At 38.5% G+C, this 21701-nt stretch overlaps 1 protein-coding gene across 1 annotated transcript in view; it reads right to left on the minus strand.

Moving 5' to 3' along the window:
* Window positions 1-21701, minus strand: part of LOC112115939 (EF-hand calcium-binding domain-containing protein 7) — a 40044-nt gene that overhangs the window by 16776 nt on the left and 1567 nt on the right. Inside the window, exons 2-7 of the mRNA XM_026655651.1 lie at window positions 19512-19699; window positions 13796-14007; window positions 11696-11782; window positions 10516-10711; window positions 9506-9630; window positions 1265-1406 (exon numbers count right to left, since the gene is read on the minus strand). Coding sequence (XP_026511436.1) covers window positions 1265-1406; window positions 9506-9630; window positions 10516-10711; window positions 11696-11782; window positions 13796-14007; window positions 19512-19698 — 949 coding nt within the window. The 5' untranslated portion in view covers window position 19699. The remainder of the gene's footprint in view (window positions 1-1264; window positions 1407-9505; window positions 9631-10515; window positions 10712-11695; window positions 11783-13795; window positions 14008-19511; window positions 19700-21701) is intronic.

Consider the following 21701-nt stretch of genomic DNA (forward strand, 5'->3'; position numbering starts at 1 on the left):
ATAAATTGTAGCAGATCGCTGACTCACTGGCATGGCACCTCCTGCTGGTCGTCTGGGAATTAGCTCAATTAGCACTCGGCGCGCCTCCTGTTGGCCGGTGTCTCTCCTACCTCAGGCCCCGTGTCCCTCCCGGACCCCAGTGCCCCTTATGCTGGGGTTCTGCCCCACAGCAGTCCCCACGCTCTAGGTCTCCCCTCCCAGGGGAACCCCCAACCCTCTATGCCCACCTTGCCTCAGTGGCTACTGTCAGTCATCATCTAGCCCCCTTTCCCTGGGTAAATTGCAGTCTGTGATGGCCACTCATCACTGGCAAGGGGGCTGGACCAGCTGCCTCTGCCTATCCCCGGGCTGCACCTCTACAGCACCAGCACCTGCTTTGGCCTTCAGCGAGGCCTCAGCCTGGGAGGTAGCCGGGCCTGAGCTCCGCTCCGCTTTTTGCTTTGCATACCCTGTGCTCCCAGGCAGCTAAGTCCTTCCCATTCCAAGGCTGGAGTGAGACTCTGACCCAGCTCCTCCCTTCGCCCTTCTTATACTGGCCCAGCCTGGCCCTGATTGGCTGCCTCAAGCCCGCTCCTGTTTGGCTCCCTAGGGCTGCCCTTTCCCAGGGCTGTTTTTACCACCTTCCACACACAAACCTTTCCTTATCCAGTGTATGAAAAAGACATAGGCAACAGGGACAGATCAGAAAAAGCTAAACATTTAGGGCCTGATCCAACGCACACTGAAGTCAACAGTTGCCTACACAGTGACTTCAGATCATATCCTTATTGATTAAACAGGAGACTGTATAAACTCAGTGGCAGAGGTCCTAACTTCATAACTTGGCAGAGGGACAGTGGAGGACTCAACTCACCCATGACCAGATGCCACCCACATTTTTCATACTGCTAGTAAAAAGGTTATAACATTACTGTAAATCCAAGGTTAGACCATGACCATCAACCACTGGTGTCCACTACTGCATTACTGGAGATACTAGATTTTTTGTAGGGAGATCTGACCCTGTATGCAGTGTTGTTGTAGCTGTGTTGGTCCCAGGATATTAGAGAGACAAGGTGGGTGAGGTAATATCTTTTATTGGATCAACTTCTGTTGGTGAGAGAGACAAGCTTTTGAGCTTTAAGCTGGTCCAATAAAAGATATTAACTCATCCACCTTGTCTCAGAGCAATCTCTGGCAGTTCCATAGGGTATTCTGCAGGACATGTCAGTTTCTCAGACCTCCCTGCTGATTCTCCAAACAAACAAAATATAAATATGCTTACCTTCTAACTGGCTAAGGTTTAAAGGTTTAATGGTGATATATACTGTTGACCTTTGAGGTAAGTACAACTTATATTTATGAGTAATGATTTCACCATCTTGTTCTAAGAAGAAGCATCCTTTGGACTGTGCACACTGCCAATCCTGGAAACAAAAACAAATATGTATATTAGAAGTTCATCTTGGTCTTTAATGCTTTTCTCTCAGTAAATTATTTTGGTCTTAGCTACAGCTGGGTGAAGGCTGCATAAAATCTCCTGCAATACTCCTCTGAATTTTTAAATGAATTCACCTAAGCAGCATGTACACCTCTTTTGTATTCACTTTCTGCAGATATTCTAGCAAACCTGCTTCACAAATTTTACTCTCAGCTTCTGAAATATTTGCGGAAAGTGAATTTTGAGCTGCATAACTAGCCAATTATGTGAACTCCAAACTGAGAATTTAACACTTGAATATGCAATTTGAAAACTGTGCTGTTATTAGTTCCATCGGGTCATCCAATCAGGGAACCTAATGAACTGGCTGAACAACCAAGAATTCTTTGTTCAGACAAGTCACAAGCAGGTAACATTTGTCAAATAAATTAATCATGAATTATTCACCGAAGACCCCATGAACTTAAATCCACCTCAATTCAGAAAATCATTTAAGCACATGCAAAAGTCCCTTTGAAGTCACTGGGATTAACGCAGGTGCTTAAGTACTTTGCTGAATTGGGTCCCGAGGCACAGATCCTCAAAAGATATTTATGCACCTAAGTCCTATTCATTTCAAGGGTTGTTAGGCACCTAAATAACTTTGGGGGATCTGGGCCTGCGAACATGTAGCTGCATCACCCTCAAAAATCTAACACAAGTTGGCCTGATACACACACTTCATTCAGGATGCAACAAACTGACAGTTTTCTGCAATATCCTGAATGAACTTTACTGAATTAAATTAAACTGTATTAAACTTTTGGAGTCCATTGTATTAAAAATGCAACTGTGTATGTGCTATTGTGGAACTATATGTACGTCCATGGGAAGGGTAAATAGGAGAACAGGGGGTGATTAGGCAAATTCACTCAGGTTGTGACATCTCCAGAGAAACCATCCCGCTGGAGAAAGATGCATATACTAGATCAAACTAGATTCTTCAGAGACCAACAGACAAAAGAAGGGGGTTTGGATAAATAGTCTGGTTTTAAACTGGTTCATGGCCTTTTTCCTGATCCAGCAAAGGGACAGGTCCCCTGGTCCGCGGAAGGCCCCAATCCTTAGGATAGGGTTAAAAGGACTGGGCCTACTGAAGCCTCACAAGACTGTGTGCTTGCTCTGAAGCTGAACTGGTAACCACAAGGATCCCCTTCAATGGGGGAAGAGAAGGAGGGTTAAGAACTGATCCTGCTAGAGTCCATGTTAAGGTTGGGGTTCATTCTGGTAAGCTTATTAGCATGTGTGTATGTTCTTTTATTGTTTTGAAATATGTTTTCTCTGTCGTGTTTTTTACCTTACGAATAAAGCAGGCTTGCACAGGAAGTCTTTGTGGCAACCTATATCTGTAGCAATTACACTTGTTATCTGTCTTGAAAGAGAAGCAAGCAGGGACACTTGGGCAACCTGTCTGGGCTGGGCAGGAAACTGTGCAGTCTGGAAATACCCCAGTCAGAAGGGAGTGAGACGTGTCTCTACCCAACAATAGCTGGGGAGCTGGAAGCCTGAGAATGGGTACACTTGCTGGGTCAGTAAGGGGAAACCCAGGTGCACCGTGCAGTTGCCATGAACTCTGACACAAGCTTGCCAGAATTTGGCTAAAGTGGGTATGAATTCTTCTCCCTCTTTCTACAGAAAGCAATTATTTTGGCTATTGCTGAAGCCAGTGGAAAGATAAAAAAGGAAGATTGCACTATTTGCATACAAGGTTTCTAGGGAAGTTATGTTGCTACTGCCAAGATACAACAACAATTATAGACTAGGTATTTTAAAAATGGCATGTTCCAAAATTTCCCTCAAGCTATCACTTGGAAAACAGAAACAAAGTCATTATAGGAGTGTTGTCACTGGATGTTTCCAACCTTGAGGGAAGAAAGGAATAACTGATTTTGCCTATTTTTGAAAATCCCTCAAGCTTTTTGTGGATATTTTCCTAGCAACGGAAGACCACTATCCTCTGACATTTTAGTCTATTGACATTGTTTTTGAGCACAGCTTAGCTTCTGGAACCTTTCCATTGTAGTTTTTGCCTCTCATCTGTTTTAAACAACAATAAAACAGAGCATAATAAAATACAATGTTTCTTGTAAGGATAATGCCCCATAACAACATTTTATGATAGATCTGTCTCCCTTGGTAAACTGCTTATTTAGTTTTGTTCTAAGAAATTGGTAATTTTCTATGGCCCTTATTCTGTAATCACTACTGGATTTAGAGACAGATTCTCCATTGCACTTCACCTTATGTAACTTTTTACACCAGTGAAAAGTGAGTGTAAAATGCAGCCATTCTGACTAGATAATGTTTTATACCCATTTATAGCCATTCTGACTAGACAGCATTTTGCACTGGTGTAATGACTACACGGAGTGAGGGGCAACACAGAATTGGGCCCATAGCATTTGCTACACTAAATAGACTAATGGCACCAAGTACAACACTTGGTAGTGTTTGCAGGATTGGGCCCTATATGTAGATCTGCCCATTCATAAGTGCATATCTCTAATCAGTCACCGAGTAACATACGTCTTCCTTTGGGACCCATTACTGCACCGCAAAGACAACGGAAGCAGGATCAAGCCCTTTTATAGCTAGCATCTTTTGTTTGAGGATCTAATGGTATGTTACAAACAAATTAAGACTCACAATATCAATTTGAGATAAGTAAATTTGCTTTAATTATCTGTAAAAAGAGTATAAAAGTACAGAGAAGTAAAATTTCCTTGAGCAAAGTCATCACAGCTATTGGGAGAAAAAAAGTTCTGCAGATCCTATCAAAAATACTTTCTCTACTTCCACATACAGCCTCTGAATCATTCATTTATTAAGAAACAATTATACAAAATAATAGAACAACCCCAAAAAGAAACCAGAGAAACAAATCCAGCTGAAACAATAACTTCAAACTATAGGAAGAAAAATATTCTTAACAAAATTTTGGAAACTCAGCTTTATTTTTATAAGCTAATATGGGTGAATACTGATAATTCTGAATCTTATCATACTGGTAGCATCTGGAAACTACTGTAAACTCAAAGTACTTTATTATTGTACATCTGTGATGCAAGCATGTTGACACTGCCATGTCAATTACCTCAAACTTGACCCCAAGTGACAACTATTTCAGCCTCAGCATCCAGAGTCTTTGGTAGCATATACATTATCTTCATTTCAGCCTGCCAATCATGCCAAATTCTGCTAACTTATAGTTTGTAATGTAGATCACTTTTTAGTGGTAACTGAGACTATGCGCAATTCACTTTTTTTTTTAGCCCTTGAAAAGAAGCTGATGATAAACTGTATGTTTTAGAATTCTTATAGAGCCTTTTTTCCATTTAAACAGAATTCCTCAACCTACACTGTACCAAAAACTCTAAGCTCAGATATGCAAAGCTCCATAGGTATCTGGACATGCAATCCCTAAGGGGAACTAGGTATCCAAGTCCCTTCCTCTAACCTACCATCTTTACTGCAAAGTTCTACCCATATAAAAGACTAACATGCTAGAGTTCTTCATATTTTTAAAATCATTTCAACAGGAACTAGGAGAGATAGTTAGTTATTTGGTTAGAAATAGACCTGATCTCAATGAGACCCCTGAATAGAGTCTGTTCAAAGTTTTACACTGACCTTTACCAAACAAACCCTGCCCCCTAGAAATGTGATGGGGGAAGAGTCACCTAACCTGCAAAGAACAAATGGCAGAGAGAGAGAGAGAGAGAGAGAGAGGTGAAAAACAACTGGAGATCAATGGTGAAGGGGTTGAGATTGAGTGAAAGATGGAGTTCCATAAACCTATAAAAGAAGTTAGGGTCAACATTTTAAAATTATACTAAGTTTACTGTTAACATAAATCAGTGCTAAAGGAAGAATGTGCAAGATAGCCCCTTATATCATTACTGAGGAGAATATTCCTCCCCAGGTGAACTGCTGTTACAGTATGCACATAACTTCTATTTACCCTAAAATCCTTATGCCGCAAAATGAGATTTGTCCTTGAAATTTGACAGAGCTGAGGAAATTAAACAAAAGCCTTTGGTTAACTCACTTTAGTCTCTAAACTTAATAGCTTACACAAATGTTTGAAAAACAAACCATCAACATTTCAGGTGAGATGAAATTCAAGGGTTAAACTAATGAAATAGTAGGACTGGGTTTTAAGAGATTTAAAGGTACACAATAAATTGTTTAAAGAGCAGCCAAATGTGTTGTATCTTTTAAAAAAGATACAGTAAATTATCACGTACAAAAATGCCTCTTAAAAAATAATTTCCTACCTTCCATTTCTTACTAGGGCAGAGGTTCCCAAACTGATCCGTAGACCATTGCTGGCCTGTGGGGAGTCACCTCACCACATATCTGATGGTTCTCCTTGTTTCCAACTGTAACATCACATTAAAGACAGCTACTACTTTCCTACCATTACTTTTTCATGTTAAGTAATTTAGGTAGTTATCACAAGGATGAGCTATAATCCCAAAATGCAGGGATTAATTGGGTCTTGAGAAAAATTTTTCTCCATTCAGATGCAGTCAGCACTATGAAACAGTTTGAGAGCCCTTGAGAATTCAAATACTGGCTTGTTATGCTTAAACAGAGCATGAGGTGGTGCTATACTCTCTTTAATTTATCAACAATATCACATTGCAAAAACGTGCATTATAAACGCTTAAAGAATACCTTCCTGGTTTGATTTTCAGCCTACATATAGTGTATTTTATTCCAATTCATAATGGAGAATGTGAAATGGAAAAGCACAAAATATAAGGTAAACTGGAAAACAAACACTTACGTTTACTTTAATCAGTGAGAAAACATCAGAAAAGTGTTTATTGCTTTCAATACCCATCACGGGAGAATACTTTATTTTATGTAAGTCTTATATATTGGCATTCCAATTCTAAAGCATTATGGGGATTATAGGAAATGTCTAGTTACCTACACAAAAATGCAAATAAAAGGCATCTTTAGTGCAAGAGACTATTCATATACTTCAAGCCAAATCTTTAGATCAGTGCCTGGCCCTGATCTGCCAATACCTATCCTATCCCTACTATCCTCCCTGCAAAACAGAATCTCACTAGTTCCACTGCAAGGGGCCCCTCCACACGGAGGGAGCAGGATTCATCCCTTCAGGAATAGGTCACAGCAGTATCTTGGCACACGCTTCACTAAGAATTGAGTTGGTTGTGCTTATTTTTTGTTTTTCTCCATTACATTTCAATGCAGGACATGAACTGCATAAAAAAAGTATATAACTATGTTGCTTTGGGGCAGAAGGCTCCTCTCAGATCTCTTTTTCAGTATTCTGCTATGTGTCCAGATCTCCCATTGATGTCAGTGGAGAGCTTCTCACGTACACAGAGAGCAGAATGTTGAAGGTGAGTGTTCTTGGCAGGAGAAGCTTATTCTCAGTGATACACTTGCCAGATGCACCAGTACAATATGAAAACAGGATACGATGCTTTCGTTTTTTTAAAAAAAGGCTTTTGATTTAATCTTGCTTTAAATCTGCATGGAGAACTAACTAAATAATAATGGTTCGTAGAAATAAAGAAATGTTTTACATTGTTGTTGTTACAGTTTGTTATAGGGTGTGTCTACACTGCATAGGGAGGTGTGATTCCCACCGCAGGTAGACAGACTTGTGCTAGCTCAGCTGGAGCTAGCGCACTAAAAATAGCAGTGCAGACGTTGTGGCATTACTTGTGGCTTGGGCTAGTCACCTAAATACAAGCCTGCCCAGCCCCCTGCGGTTTGAGCTCGGGTGGCTAGCCTGAACCACCGTCAGTGCCGCAAAGTCCACACTGCTATTTATAGTGCACTAGCTCAAGTCTGTCTCCCGCACTAGGAATCACACCTCCCGGTGGCAGTGTACACATATAGATAGAGTCCAACAGGTTGCTCATCACCATCTATACACCTTCCACTAATATGCTCATAACTATCTATAATACTATTCATGTCTGGAACATGCTCATGACAGATTATTAATTTACCCTTTACAAACTATTTAGAAATGGAACCTTAATGTGACCAGTTTCACAACACCCCTGTGAATTAGGGAAGCATTTTTATCCTTGTTTTACAGATGAGAAGCTAAGGCATAGAGAGCTGAAGTGAGTTGCCCAAGGTCACACAGGTAGTCTTTGGAACAGCTGGGAACAGAATACAGATCTCCTGACTCCAAACTTGTGCCTGAATTGACCCAAGTGACCATTTTCCGCCCTCATAAGATTTAACAATATTTAATTTTTTGCAAATTGTTTTGACCTGGATATACTTGATGCCTGATTCTTGTTATTCTTTCCTGAGTGGGAGCCAAACAGAATATGATCTGTGCAGACTACAGTTTGCTTTTGAAAAAAGAGGCCCCTTTTTAAGTTTTCTGTGGACACAGATGATAAATGGCTGGGAGTCTGTGGTGTTCTTTAAAATAATAAGTTAGATCCTTAAAATATTGGACATGCCTTTCTTTGAATTTGTCACACAGCTCCACTGAATAAAGAATATTTTGGAATTGGAAGGGTTATATTGTGCATAGGGTACAATAAGCTACATTTGTCCATGGCAATTTTAATGTATAAAGGTTCAAAGTGTTCTGAATTACACTATGTTCAGCTATCAGACCAGTAACACCAGGGTTGGTCCAAGTCCACCAAAACAACACTTTCTAATTGTCCCAGAAAACAGATGAACTGTGGAGAAAAATAAATGTGAATACAAAATGAATGAGAACAATGTATGCTCTTAGGTCCTGATCCAAGGCCCAAGAAATCATTGGGTGTCTGTCCATTCATTTCAGTGGGCTTTGGCTAGGGCCCTTAGGTAGTATGGATGCAACAAATTAGCAGTACCAGTTACATCTGTTTATTTTTATTGACCAATATTTGGTTTAATTTCTGAGGAAAGATATGCTGGTAATCACTAATGGTCACTTTCTAAAACTGCTTTTCATTAAAACTTTATTTGCTTGTGAAAATAAAGAGGGGTCCAATTTTGGGAAACTATATGATTTTGCACACTACAGATCATGTTTGAACATGCTGGAACTGAGGTTAAATTGCATGGGGGTGCAGGTACCTAAACAGATTGAAAAAAAATTCCTCTGAGATCATGTTTTTAAATTTTAATATAGAACAAATGTCACTATCCAGCAATGTTAAAGATATAAAGGACTTCAGAGTTCAATAACAAATACAGAGTTGTTATTTGAAACAAAATGTATCTCATGAGAACAATCAGTTCAGTTTTCTAGCAGTAGTTATACTATGTGGTCATAACCATTTTTTCCCTTTTACACAGAGGTCTCAAGGTGCACATTTTTAATGTATCCTAGCAGTTTCCAGTTAATGTTTTATATTTCTGTAGCTATTATTTTCTGTTGAAAGAAAACTAGTAAAGGTTGAGTCAAGAAAGGGAAAACAAAGGAAAAAGATCAATATTAACACTCTACAAATATTGACTTAACAAAGTGACTTTGTTGTCTTTCTCCCACAGGAATTTATATTGAATGAGTGATTTATTTAAACAAAAATACTTATAGAACATATTAGTCTAAATATAAAATCAATATTTGCAGGCTACAGGATATATTTACAAATTAATGTTCATTGAACTGAATATGTTTGGAGATCTGTTATTTATTTCCAATTACCATTCTTATAAAGGTTTATGATACAAATCTTTCAGACTACTTAAGCATTTAAAGTTCTCACCAATCTAATAAATTATTCAATTTTAAATTTCTCAAAAAGTCATTATATGTTTTATCCAACAGTGGTTTCATTTATAAAAATATACTTTGTTTTATTAAACCTTCACACCTGAAAAATTATTTTCAGTAACTGAATGTCAACAAAACCAACAATATATAAAAATATTAATAATATTTTGCATCATGAAATCTCTCTGTAGTGTACAGCTGTCCTTGACAAACTACTAACATAAGAGAAAAAAATCAGAGGAAAACTGCTTCTATTTAACATGCAACAATGTGTGTGCTTAAACGAAAACAGCATAATTTAAACAGAACATACACAGTACCTTTACTGTGTTTGGCTCAATTAGCTCTGAATTTGTGTTACTGCTGGTGCCCATGCTGATAGTGGAAGAAATGGATTCTTTGCAACTTTGGGCGGATGAAGGCCTTGAAGAAGTTCTGTTGTCACCTATAACATAGATATTTATTTATTTACACTGTCTGTTTTCCATTGTTTCAGAATGTTACAAATGGTATTTATTCGTATATCTTTGCATTCAAAGTCACACACAAAAAAACTAAAACTTCATTAAAATAAACTGAATTCTCTTATGATTATTTAATCGCCTGACCATGGGCTAGTACCACTACCACCATCTCCCTCCTTGTACACGTCAAGCAAGTATTCCTTACATTCTTTCTAGACCACACAATCCCAGTCTTTTCATTTCCTCTTGACATATTTCTTTGCATTTTTTCAATTTCAGCATGATTTTTCCTTGAATTGAAACCAAAAGTGACCGATATGTTCTATGTACAAATGCAGATATTTCATATACTGTCATTATATTCCTGTAATCTTGGCCTTTCTTCAGTAAGGTACTTAAGCCTTTGTGTAATTTTAAGCACATGAGTAGATATATTGAAGTCAATAAGACTACTCACATGTTTAAATACCTTGCTTTAAAAATTCATGCTAATATCTTTCCTGTTGATAAATGTTTTAGGCTTCACTTCTTATCAGGATATGAGATAAATAGCCTGACATACTGCAACATCTGTACACTCATTTTCTCTCTTCCCTCTGGACTGTGTCACACAAGAATCAACTGATTTTAGTCCTAAGAAAAATGTGATGGTCTTAGATAAGAGATGCAGCCAAAGTCTGGTTGAGCAAGGGGCTCAGAAATCCGAGTGGCGCTTTTCTGTGGTTGCCAAAGTCAAAATGATTATTAGTCTAGTCTGTGCTAGTATGAGAAAAGTTAAAAAAAAAAAGTTACTCAATCTGCTGATTCACTTGGGAGAATGTGCCCTGTCTCCTGGAATGGAGCCTCCCTGCAGGAAAAGTAAATACCTCTCTTTGGTGCTGGCTTGTGATCAGTTTTCCTTGTGGTCCTTGATGATGGTTTTGATATTGGTGTTGTTGCCCTTTCAGAGGAGGTTTCAACTTGACTTCCAAACTGCTGACGCCTCAGTCTACTGTCAACTTCTAGTTTCTCTAGTGCAGTCTTACGACATTGCTCATTGGTTGTCATATATAATTTACAAAACTTTGCACAATGAAAAAGTGAAACATTATTTAATACAGTTTTAGGGGAAAACACAAACATTAGTAAGCACAGGATAAATCAATAGACGGAATCTAGTTTCTCTTGAAGCACAATGCTCATTTTATTTTCATGAATCAGAATGACCACTCTCAAGTGACATAGTAAAAATGGAGCCATAATTCAGTAGAGAGGTCGCACTATAAAATGAAAATGAAATATGAATTTCACCCCAACAGATAATTTATATTATCTGCTAGACATTTGTGGACTTGTTTTTATGTCTAATTTTTAATGGAGGGTTGTTGTTTTTCTGTGAAACTGTGTTTATGGTGCAAGTCTTTTGTGGACTGTTGACTGTTTAAAATTTAGTCATTGCTTAGAGGTACAGTTTGAAATAACATAAAACTGAAGAGATATTCTACTTTGAAAAATAGATGCCGAGTACAAGCAATAACCTCCCCCACAAAAGAAATTGCATATTATCCAAGAAAGTACTTATAATATAGATTAAAAAGACATTACAGTGCTAATGCATGCTGAATATCCAGGTTTGCTCTCATTTGCCACCCTTGACCTGCTACTGCTGCCAGTCCCACCCCTGGAACCAGGTTGTATCCTTGAACATAGCTAGATTCACCAGTACAAAGTGACCTTTGTTTGAGGCTATTACCAAAGGAAATGCATTGTGCGCCAGGGAAATGGTGCTCCCATATTATCTGTACAGCTCCTAGCACAATGGTGTCCTGGTCTATGACCAGGGTTCCTAGGCACTATGGCAATACTAATAATAAATAAATAAAATAAATAACAATATGAAGCCCTTTGGGAACCATATCACCTGCACCAGCCCTGCCTCCAGCACTTGGTCATCGGCAAACTTCAAAATATCAGCACTAAAACCTATGAGTGTGGCTTAGGAAGTAGCTATAGAATTTGATTAATCCAACATCATATACAAAAGTATTGTCACCTTGTTTACCATACCTTGTTGTAATCAAGCTTGCCATTGCTGTTTACATCAGCCAGTTTAGTGATGGCATTCACTTCCTCTACAGTCATCTTCTCACCTCTCTGTGATAAACAGTTTAAACGTCAGTTCCTACTAAAGAACATTGTTCACCGACATCACTGGTTTGAAGATTACACAAAGGAAATAGGTATACTTTAACATTCGTTCCAGAAATCTTATCTGCAGCACATTTACATTGGTCTGAGTTTGAATCCCCAAAATAGTGATCAGCATTGTAAATGATATTTGAATGTATTTGAAACACTACTAAATACTTGGAAGATGAATAACTAAGCTCATGCAATTTCAAGGTCCCATTCTACAAGCCCTCCATGTGTGGAACTAATGTTGACTTTAGTAGGCGTCCAGGCACTGAGGGTTTGTAGCGTAGCAACTCCCAGTCAATTAAATTAATATTTATATGTAACCCATGCCTGCTGGGTGTGGTGCTCTGTCCCCCTCTAGTGGCAACTAGACCACTTAGAGATTAATGAGTCTGCTAACAGAGAGGTGGCTTTTAGCTCATGCAGTAGATGCTCATGCATTTAGTTCCAGAGGTCCTAGGTTCAATCCTAGTGTTACATATAATCTAATTAACATATTACAACCAAGAGCTAATTTAATAATATTTTAGATTTTAGTCACTTATTTAGGCTGTTATATTAAGCCCATGCTGAGTTCTTTTACACTGGTTCCTTATAAAATGGTGGATTTACTTTAAATTAGACCTACTGATTTTATAGCCCTTCATGGTGTTGGCTATAGCTATATTCAAGACCTGCTTCTTTCACCTTGTACTACACAAAGATCATTTCCCTGTTGTTGCTACTATCTATACTATCATACAGCACCTGATTGTTAAGGGTCCTGCCATCTGTCTATGTCAGGGGTCGGCAACCTTTCAGAAGTGGTGTGCCGAGTCTTCATTTATTCACTCTAATTTAAGGTTTCGCGTGCCAGTAATACATTTTAACGTTTTTAGAAGGTCTCTTTGTATAAGTCTATAATATATAACTAAACTATTGTTATATGTAAAGTAAATAAGGTTTTTAAAATGTTTAAGAAGCTTCATTTAAAATTAAATTAAAATGCAGAGCCCCCTGGACTGGTGGCCAGGACCCAGGCAGTGTGAGTGCCACTGAATATCAGCTCGCGTGCCGCCTTTGGCACGCATGGCCATAGGCTGCCTACCCCTGGTCTATGTGGACCCTGCTGCTGCGCATTAAATGCTTCATATTGCACACATCAAAGTATACTATGGAACTTTTAGTGAGCAGCAGCACAGTTCACATGGCCTGGCCACTTAGTGTGCAACAAGCTATTGCACTGTAAATTCATACACCAACTTGCTATGCACTATGCTTCTAGCTCTATCACAGCTTACATTGTGCAACTTGATGAGGTAAGAGGCTGAGCTCAGGGGTATGGCTGCAGTGATGTGGTATTTTTGTCATGGCTGTAATGGGATCATGGACCCCATAATTATCATGTTTAGGAGAGGGGGGAAAGTTATTTCTGAGCATGCATGAATGAGACAAAATGTGTGAAGGGAGGATAATAACTGAACAAACTTTACTAAGTTAATGAAACTGTCCCATAGGGCTGCAAAAGGCCCTTTCAAGAGCAGGGGATTTGCATAGAAGTTGCTGGAACAAAACAGTACTAGGCACTGAACTTAGCAAGGGCTATGTGCTTCCAATTCAACTGCACCAGTGCAGGACAGATAGGTAGTGTTTCCTTAAATAAAAGTAATTTAATTATTTTTCTGTTGATCTTCATACATTATGGGCTGGAATTGAGAGGAGCAGTTGGGTGACCACCCAACTTCAGGACTGTAAGGGGAAAGAAATAAGAAAGAGGGAGAGAAAGATAGCCAAGGGAGTATGACACTTAAAAAGAAATCATTAAAATAATTCAGATATAGATTGTTTCCCCCTAACAAAATCAATTTTTGAATATTCAGGATTGTTTCTGTGATTTTTAAAATTTTAAAAGATTGGTTCTTCTGCTATACCAATTTTATGAAAATTATAGCTCTATATCAAAATTTGTAATTTACCTTCCACGATACTTACCACTGTAAGAATTTTATAAAGTTCAGTGTGCAAAATATATCCATCATTATTTGTATCTACTTTTAAAAATGCTTTGAGCAGTTCTGTTTTTGTAGCTGGTTTTTCTTTTTTTAAGATATTACAAAAATCATCAAAATTCAGTGTGGTGGTCTGGGGAGTCCAGTACTGATTAACCGTCTTCTGAGATGGATTTCTTCCAGCCTGTTGAAGCACTGCACAATAATATATAATATCAACTCTTCATTGACACTGACAGACAAAATAGATATGATTTTTTCAAACTATCCTGTAATCAGTTCATAGGTTACGGCAGGTTTTTTTTAATCCAATCAATCAAAGGCAAAAGTAGGCATGAATGATAAACCTTTGTTTAACTGCAGTAGCTGTGACATGGGTGTAGACTCCAGCTTGTGTTCCTGATTTAATGCTACACGGGGGACCATCCTGTGCACCCGCACTGGGAAGGAAGAGGGTGCAAGGCTACCCATACCAGGGGTAGCAGCATGAAGGTCAGAGAAGCCTAAGCCTCTGATGGGGTACAACATTCCCACTGTACGTTTCTTTCCCTCCCAATGCATTCAATGGCATACTGGGGAAGTGCACTGTGCCAGATACAGGCTGGGTCTAAGTGCTACTAGAACTATGTGCCGCCTCATACACAGGGCTGTGGCAAAGCCACAATTTAGCCCTTAGGATCCGGTCAGCAGCTATCTCTTACTTGTGTACACAGAACCACTGAACTCGATGGGACTACTCACAAAAGTAAGACCTGCAAGATCAGACCCTCAATCAGGCAAAATACCCACTCACTTGAAAGGGAAATTCCTCCCTACTCCCCCCACAAGTAGTAAATGTGGGATTTGGCCCACTGTGTGTAATCCGCAGGCTTTAATATAACAACCTGTTATTTGTAAAGCCACATATTCTGGGCCAGATCCATCTACCGAGATCAATGAGAGTCTTTCCGTTTACTTTAATAGGAATTGGGTCAGGCTCCCAGTGCACAGCCTACCATAAATGAGCTGTAGAATTGTTTCTCCATCAACCAAACAGTTCATATTATAAAACATGAATTTCAAATGTATAAAGAAAAATAATTCCCAGTAAACTGTTAGATAGTAAAATAATAAATAAACAATAAAATTAATAATAAAATCAATCATAAAAAATAAAATAATAATAATAAAGCTGATAAAATGTCTGCAACAAGTCCCACTGCTCCTGTATATGGCAGTTACAGAAGTTGGATTTGCTAGTTCTAGCTAGCTTCTGAAAAATCTTCACTTACATTTGGCTTTCATCAGTTTATAATGTGAAGAGGGTATTATCTTAAATTCAAGCTAAACTCAAATATGCTGTCTAGTTAATAAGATGTCATAACCCGCCACCCACTTCAGAGAATTAGATGGTTTAGGAGAACTCTCTAGGTAGGTCAGTAGTTTGCTTTTTATCCAGATCTGTAATGACTAAGTCTTTACCAGCTCAGTGCTGTTCAGTAGCCTATCTGAAATGAGTTGGTGGTATCATCACAATTCTTAGTAGGTGGGCCGTATAAAGAAAGAATCTCCAAAGAACCCCTTTTCATAATTGGCACCTTTATTGCTAATCTAAGGTGTGACCCCCAAGGAACAAATGGGCACAGAGTGGAGGCTGGTGAATATGGGATAGCTCGTGTCTTTATTCATGTACCTCTTGTACATTCATGTACATAGCAACTGTTTTGGCATTTCTGTTTCAAGGTCAGCTAAGGAAGGGCAATCATTCTCAATGTGTGTTGTTATGTGGATAACCCAGTCTCGTGGACTGTCAATCTAGCACCCTTCATGAACTGATTATTCACTTGTATTTAAATAAATGTGTTTTGATAAATATACGGCAAGATGCTGCTACCTGTATCATTTATCATTCAAGGGAGATCAGTGATTGCTACAAACATATCTCCCAAGACCATATTTTTGAAAGATTGTTTAGACCGCATCTTTTATTTATGTTTCTTTAACTGGATTCTGCTACATACCTGAGTAACAAGATAGGACATTACATTATAGTACATTCAGTGAGCAACTACGACTCCTCTAAGGTTTTGTCGAAGCAGGCTCTAAATTAATAGCACAGTTTGTGTTATTAACCAAACATCATGTAACCACAGATGCTTCAATATTGACACCACTGATTTGATTCTTTGCCAGGATTTACGCTAAGCTTTTACATAAGCCTATAACGACTCTTACATTACAAGTTTAAAAGGGAAAAAAAGTTCACACACAGCTCTGAGAAGACTGGGAGCCTGAACTAGTAATTGCCCTTTCTTAGCTGACCTTGAAACCAAAATGCCTAAACACTTGCTATGTGCCCAAGTAGCATATGGATAGAGATGAAAGGCACAGCACATATATAAAAGAGATGACATTTGTTCACACCACTCTTATTTTAAAACCATCATTAGGATGTTATACAGGGGCTTCTATCTTAACCCTGACAGTCTGCTGAAGACTGAGTCATATGCTGAAAGAGTATGCTTGTTAGAGAATGGTATTTCAAGTATTGGTATTTGGAGAGAAGCTTTCAGTATGAAACCATCAGATTTACATGCTAACTGGCTTCCTGGTAAAAAGCTCACATGATGTAGGTATGGACAAAGATTAAAGAGAATGAAAGTCTGGAGATAATTAATTTTATGCTAAGGAAAAGAGGAGTACAGTGCCCCTAAATATTATGACTGACCATAGTGTGTCAGAATGCTTTTCTATTTACTTTTTGTTTGTTCTGTGATTACATAACCTCTGTGGTTTTCTACAAAGATGCCATTTTCTGGCACCATAATCTACTATTGATAAACCCTTAGCAAGCAACATGGCAGCATTGCCAATTCCAAGTGTTCAAAAATCATATTAGTTTCAAAATCATGAGGGTTTTTAAAAAAATACAGATTTGGGTTCTTTTTATATGCCTCCTGGTTTTTAGCCTTTTTACGGTTCATGTTTTCAAGCTTTTCTCTGCAACCATGAGGCCTAGAAACTTTTATTTAAAAAAAAAAAGTAAGCTAAGTTTTTCTCTTAATCATAGGACTCCAGGTGCTGGGGCTTTAAGAAAAAAACCAAATACTGTGATACATGATAAAAGTTGGCAACACTGAAGCTTAACAGATTTCTAGATGGAACTGTGAAAGCTATTCCAAATATTCATTTAACAGAATAACTAATTAAAACATTTTAAGTAAACCAATTCCCAGCCCCTAGCCCAACTTAGAAACCATTTTTTCACTAACTTAATAAATAATAATTAATGGAGATATCCTATCTCCTAGAACTGGAAGGGACCTTGAAAGGTCATTGAGTCCAGCCCCCTGCCTTCACTAGCAGGACCAAGTACTGATTTTGCCCCAGGTCCGTAAGTGGCCCTCTCAAGGATTGAACTCACAACCCTGGGTTTAGCAGGCCAATGCGCAAACCACTGAGCTACCCCTCCCCCCAGTTACTGTGTAAATTGGTTGTTTTCATAGTTCCACCCAATTAGATGTGGAACTTTGAGTTATTTTTGTAGACTTTTTCTAAGCATCATAATTTTCAATCAAGTATTTATACTTACGACTACTAACTGCATTTACCAAACCAAAAAGATACATTGTTGGACTGTTGCGGATGTCACCTAATCACACAATGAAGTAGAATAATACTAGGGCTGTTAAGCGATTAAAAAAATTAATCGCGATTAATCGCACTGTTAAACAATAATAGAATACTATTTATTTAAATATTTTTGGATGCTTTCTACATTTTCAAATATATTGATTTAAATTACAACACAGAATACAAAGTGTACAGTGCTCACTTTATATTTAATTTTTGATTACAAGTATTTGCACTGTCAAAAACCAAAAGAAATAGTATTTTTCAATTCACCTAATAAAAGTACTGTAGTGCAATCTCTTTATCGTGAAAGTTGAACTTACAAATGTAGAATTATATAAAAAACCCTGCATTCAAAAATAAAACAATGTAAAATTTTAGAGCCTGAAAGTCCACTCAATCCTACTTCTTGTTCAGCCAATCACTCAGACAAACAAGTTTGTTTACATTTGCAGGAGATAATGCTGCCTGCTTCTTGTTTACAATGTCACCTGAAAGTGAGACCTGTAAAAATGATAAATAAAAGAAACAGTATATGTCCCCTGGAATGGTGGTTGAAACAGGAAAGGACATATGAATCTTTAGCACATCTGGCACGTAAATATCTTGCGAGGTTGGCTACAAAGGTCAGCTACAAATGCCTGTTCTCACTTTCTGGTGACACTGTAAATAAGAAGATGGCAGCATTATCTCCTGTAAATGTAAACAAACTTCTTTGTCTTAGTGACTGTCTGAACAAGAAATAGGACTGAGTGGACTTGTAGGCTCTGAAGTTTTACATTGTTTTGTTTTTGAGTGCAGTTATATAACAAAAAAACACTTTCAAGACAAAGTTGTAAGTTGCAATTTCAAGACAAAGATTGCACTAGAGTACTTGTATGAGGTTAATTGAAAAATACTATTTCTTTTGTTTGTTATTTTTACAGTGCAAATATTTGTAATAAAAAATAGTATACACTTTGATTTCAATTACAACACAGAATACAATACATATGAAAATGTAGAAAAACATCCAAAATATTTAATAAATTTCAATTGGTATTCTATTGTTTAACAGTGCGATTAAATATGCGATTAATCACGATTAATTTTTTTAATTGCATTTAATTTTTTTTACTTAATCGCGTGAGTTAACTGCGATTAATCGACAGCCCAAAATAATATTGATAAAAGAATAAAACATCTGGCTTGAAATTTAGGAAATTGAGAAGTGCTTTAACTTAAGGTACATTTATATTTTTAAAAAAATAATGTACGTAGTTCTTATGAAACACTGAAGTCATCCATTTATGCACAAAACACATTCAGCATAGGCAGGGAAAGATTTTCACATACCACATAGTCAGTGTTTCTCAACCCTGATCTGGGGGACCATGACTCGGGGTGAAAGGGTAGGTCAATCTCCATTTCTCATTTAACAACTTTTCTGATGAGACTGCAAACCACTGTGCCAATTAATGCCAGTTGCCATGGTGATTTTCTGTGCTAGGGACACTTGTCCACTAGAAACTGAACTGAGAATAACTCATTGTAATTTATCACTTGTCAGAGAGAGGAAAACACTTTATTGCAAAATGTCACCACCACAGAGCAGTATCCAGGCCCACCTCAAGTAGGCAACGATGCCACCATCAAATGTGCTGCTGTTAAATAACTCACTTAGGCCCCCCAATAGCTGATAGGTGGTATTGACTTTTGCTCATTCAGAGTGGTGATTTAGAGGTGAAAAGCTCTGTATATCGTTCCCACTTCCATGAACCATCCAATACCTAGTAATATAGATTAGGAATTTGAGGGAAATGAAAACTATTGAGATAAAGTACTTTCTGTAAACTATTTGAAAAACTATGATATATTTTATAATAGGTATAAACCTTGGAAGTGTCTTTATAGATACAGCCACTGATGCTTGAAAACCCAAACCCCACCAAGAACTGCCTGAATCCTTAAAAGAAGCTATTGTGACCAAGCTCCATTACGCGCTGGGGTATTTCCACCAGTGAAATGCTGGCTGTTGGTTTGAAAATCAACTACTGTAATCTTCACACACAAAATTCAAGTAAAGAAAATTATCTCCTACTCATTACCTAAACAGAGTTGTTCTTTTGATTTAATATTTTCTAAGCTGCTTTTAAAAACAGCTAGGTAGGCTGCTCTGCAGTTCATATAAAAAGTCTCCTCTTCAGAATACTGCGATTTCTTTGCTTGACAATTTTCTGAGAGTATGGTTTTCTCACGGGAGAGGGATGCATTACTTCCAGGACTGCTGGCCATTCTGTGAATAATACAAACATATTTAAAGTCTTTTGCTTTTGCTTTCATAGTGCGTAAGTATGTCTCTGTTCTGTCCCCTCACGCACAGATTCAATTAAACTCTCTTTGAATCTGTTTCTCTGTTGTAAAATGGGGATAATGCTACTTAACTGCCTTTGTAAAGTGCTTTGATATTCATGAATTTAAACTATGTAAGTGCTAAGTAATATTCATTATTATTTATTTATCTACACCGAATGCAAACACAGTAGCAAATTTTCCAAGATACCATATGAGGTGATGCATCCTTAGCCAAAATAAGAATTAAGCCTCTAGGGATTTCTCTGGTTTAAAGCCCATATTCTGAAGAATTTTTTTCCTAGCTATAATTTCTTTAAAAGCATGTCTAACAGTGGAAACACTGTCAAAATTTTACACATCTATCCTTCAAACACGTAAAGTTAAGCATATCCATTCAAATCAATGGAACTATTCGGATGCTTAAAATTAAGCATGGTATAAGCGTTTGCAGCATTTAGGACCTTAAACTACAACAATACCACCACAAAACTGCACAAAACAGAATGGGGAAAAATCCAGATTTTTTTTCAATAATTGAAATAATTCAAGAATATAACACCTTTTGCTCATAAACGGCAGTGAACTTTAACAGTGGTTTTCTTCTTTACCAAAGGTGATTAAGGTTTTTAGAAGGCCATCACAGAGGGACACTAAATTGTGCTGTACTGTTGGCCTAACAGCCTCTAACATTATTTTATCCAGCGTTGACTTCTGAAAATATATTCCCGTATAATAAATTGAATATCTCAAGTTGAACAACAAGATAACGGCATAGGTAGGGTCCCCTTCAGGACTCATTGGATTCTTACTCAGGAGGGCTAAATCACTCGCACTTTCCTGAGTTATATAGGTCTTTTCCACTTGGGAAAGAAAGATAATAATCGCTTATCATGGATGAAGTACCCTATTTATAATACACAGACCGCCTGCCTGACACTTTCATATTATACTGGCATTAGAAGGACCCCACAGGGACACAGTGATGCAGTCTGGTACTGCAAACGGGTGTCACTATAATTAAGCACCAGTGTTACACTCACAAAATGGAAGTGGGTTAAAGTCAAGGAGGAAAAGGAGAATAAATGTTAATTTTCCAGTAACTAGCTTTATAAAATATGAACTGTTGTTTATGCCCCTCAGCCCACTCATTACCAACCGATTTATTATTTGTGCAGCAGGTGGTGCTGCCAATTTGTGCAGCACAAAGGTGCTGCCAATGTTATTTGAAGTCTAGTGTGCAATAATTTTCCAAGGGAACTGGTGGAAGCTCACGGCTTGGGTCATTAAAATCTCAACTGGACAGATGATGAAGCACTAACATATATATTCAGTAAGGAACAACTGTGCATCAGAGAAAAGGAGAGGGACTAGATGACCTAACAGTTCTCCCCAAGATTCTTGAGAAAAGAAGACTGAGGTGGGAGCTGATAACAGTCTTCAACTATGTTAAGGGCTGTTACAAAGAATCATAGAATATTAGGGTTAGAAGGGACCTCAAGAGATCATCTAGTCCAAACCCCTGCTCAAAGCAGGACCAATCCCCAGACAGATTTTTACCCCAGTTCCCTAAATGGCCCCCTCAAGGATTGAACTCACAACCCTGGGTTTAGCTAGGGTTACCATATTTTGAGTGTCTCAAATGAGGACACTCCACGGGGCCCCGGCCCTGCCCCCTGCCCCAACTCCGCCCCCTAACCCAAAGTCCCCGCCCCAACTCCGCCCCCTCCCCTGCTTCCCGCGAACATTTGATTCGCGGGAAGCAGGAAGCAGGCAGCAGGTAAGGGGGCGGGGAGGAGGCACGGCCCAGTCTGGCCCCCTCCGGCGGCCGGCCCCGGCGTCTCCAGCCTGGCTCGGCTCAGGCCCTGGGGTGCCGGCCCCTGGCCGAGCACCCCCGGGCCAGCACCGCCGGCCCCCGGCCCGGCCCCAGCCCGCGGCCCAGCGCG

The sequence above is a fragment of the Terrapene carolina genome, unplaced genomic scaffold (genome assembly GCF_002925995.2).
Source record: "Terrapene carolina triunguis isolate 2854851 unplaced genomic scaffold, T_m_triunguis-2.0 Scaffold210, whole genome shotgun sequence".
NCBI lineage: Eukaryota > Metazoa > Chordata > Testudines > Emydidae > Terrapene > Terrapene triunguis.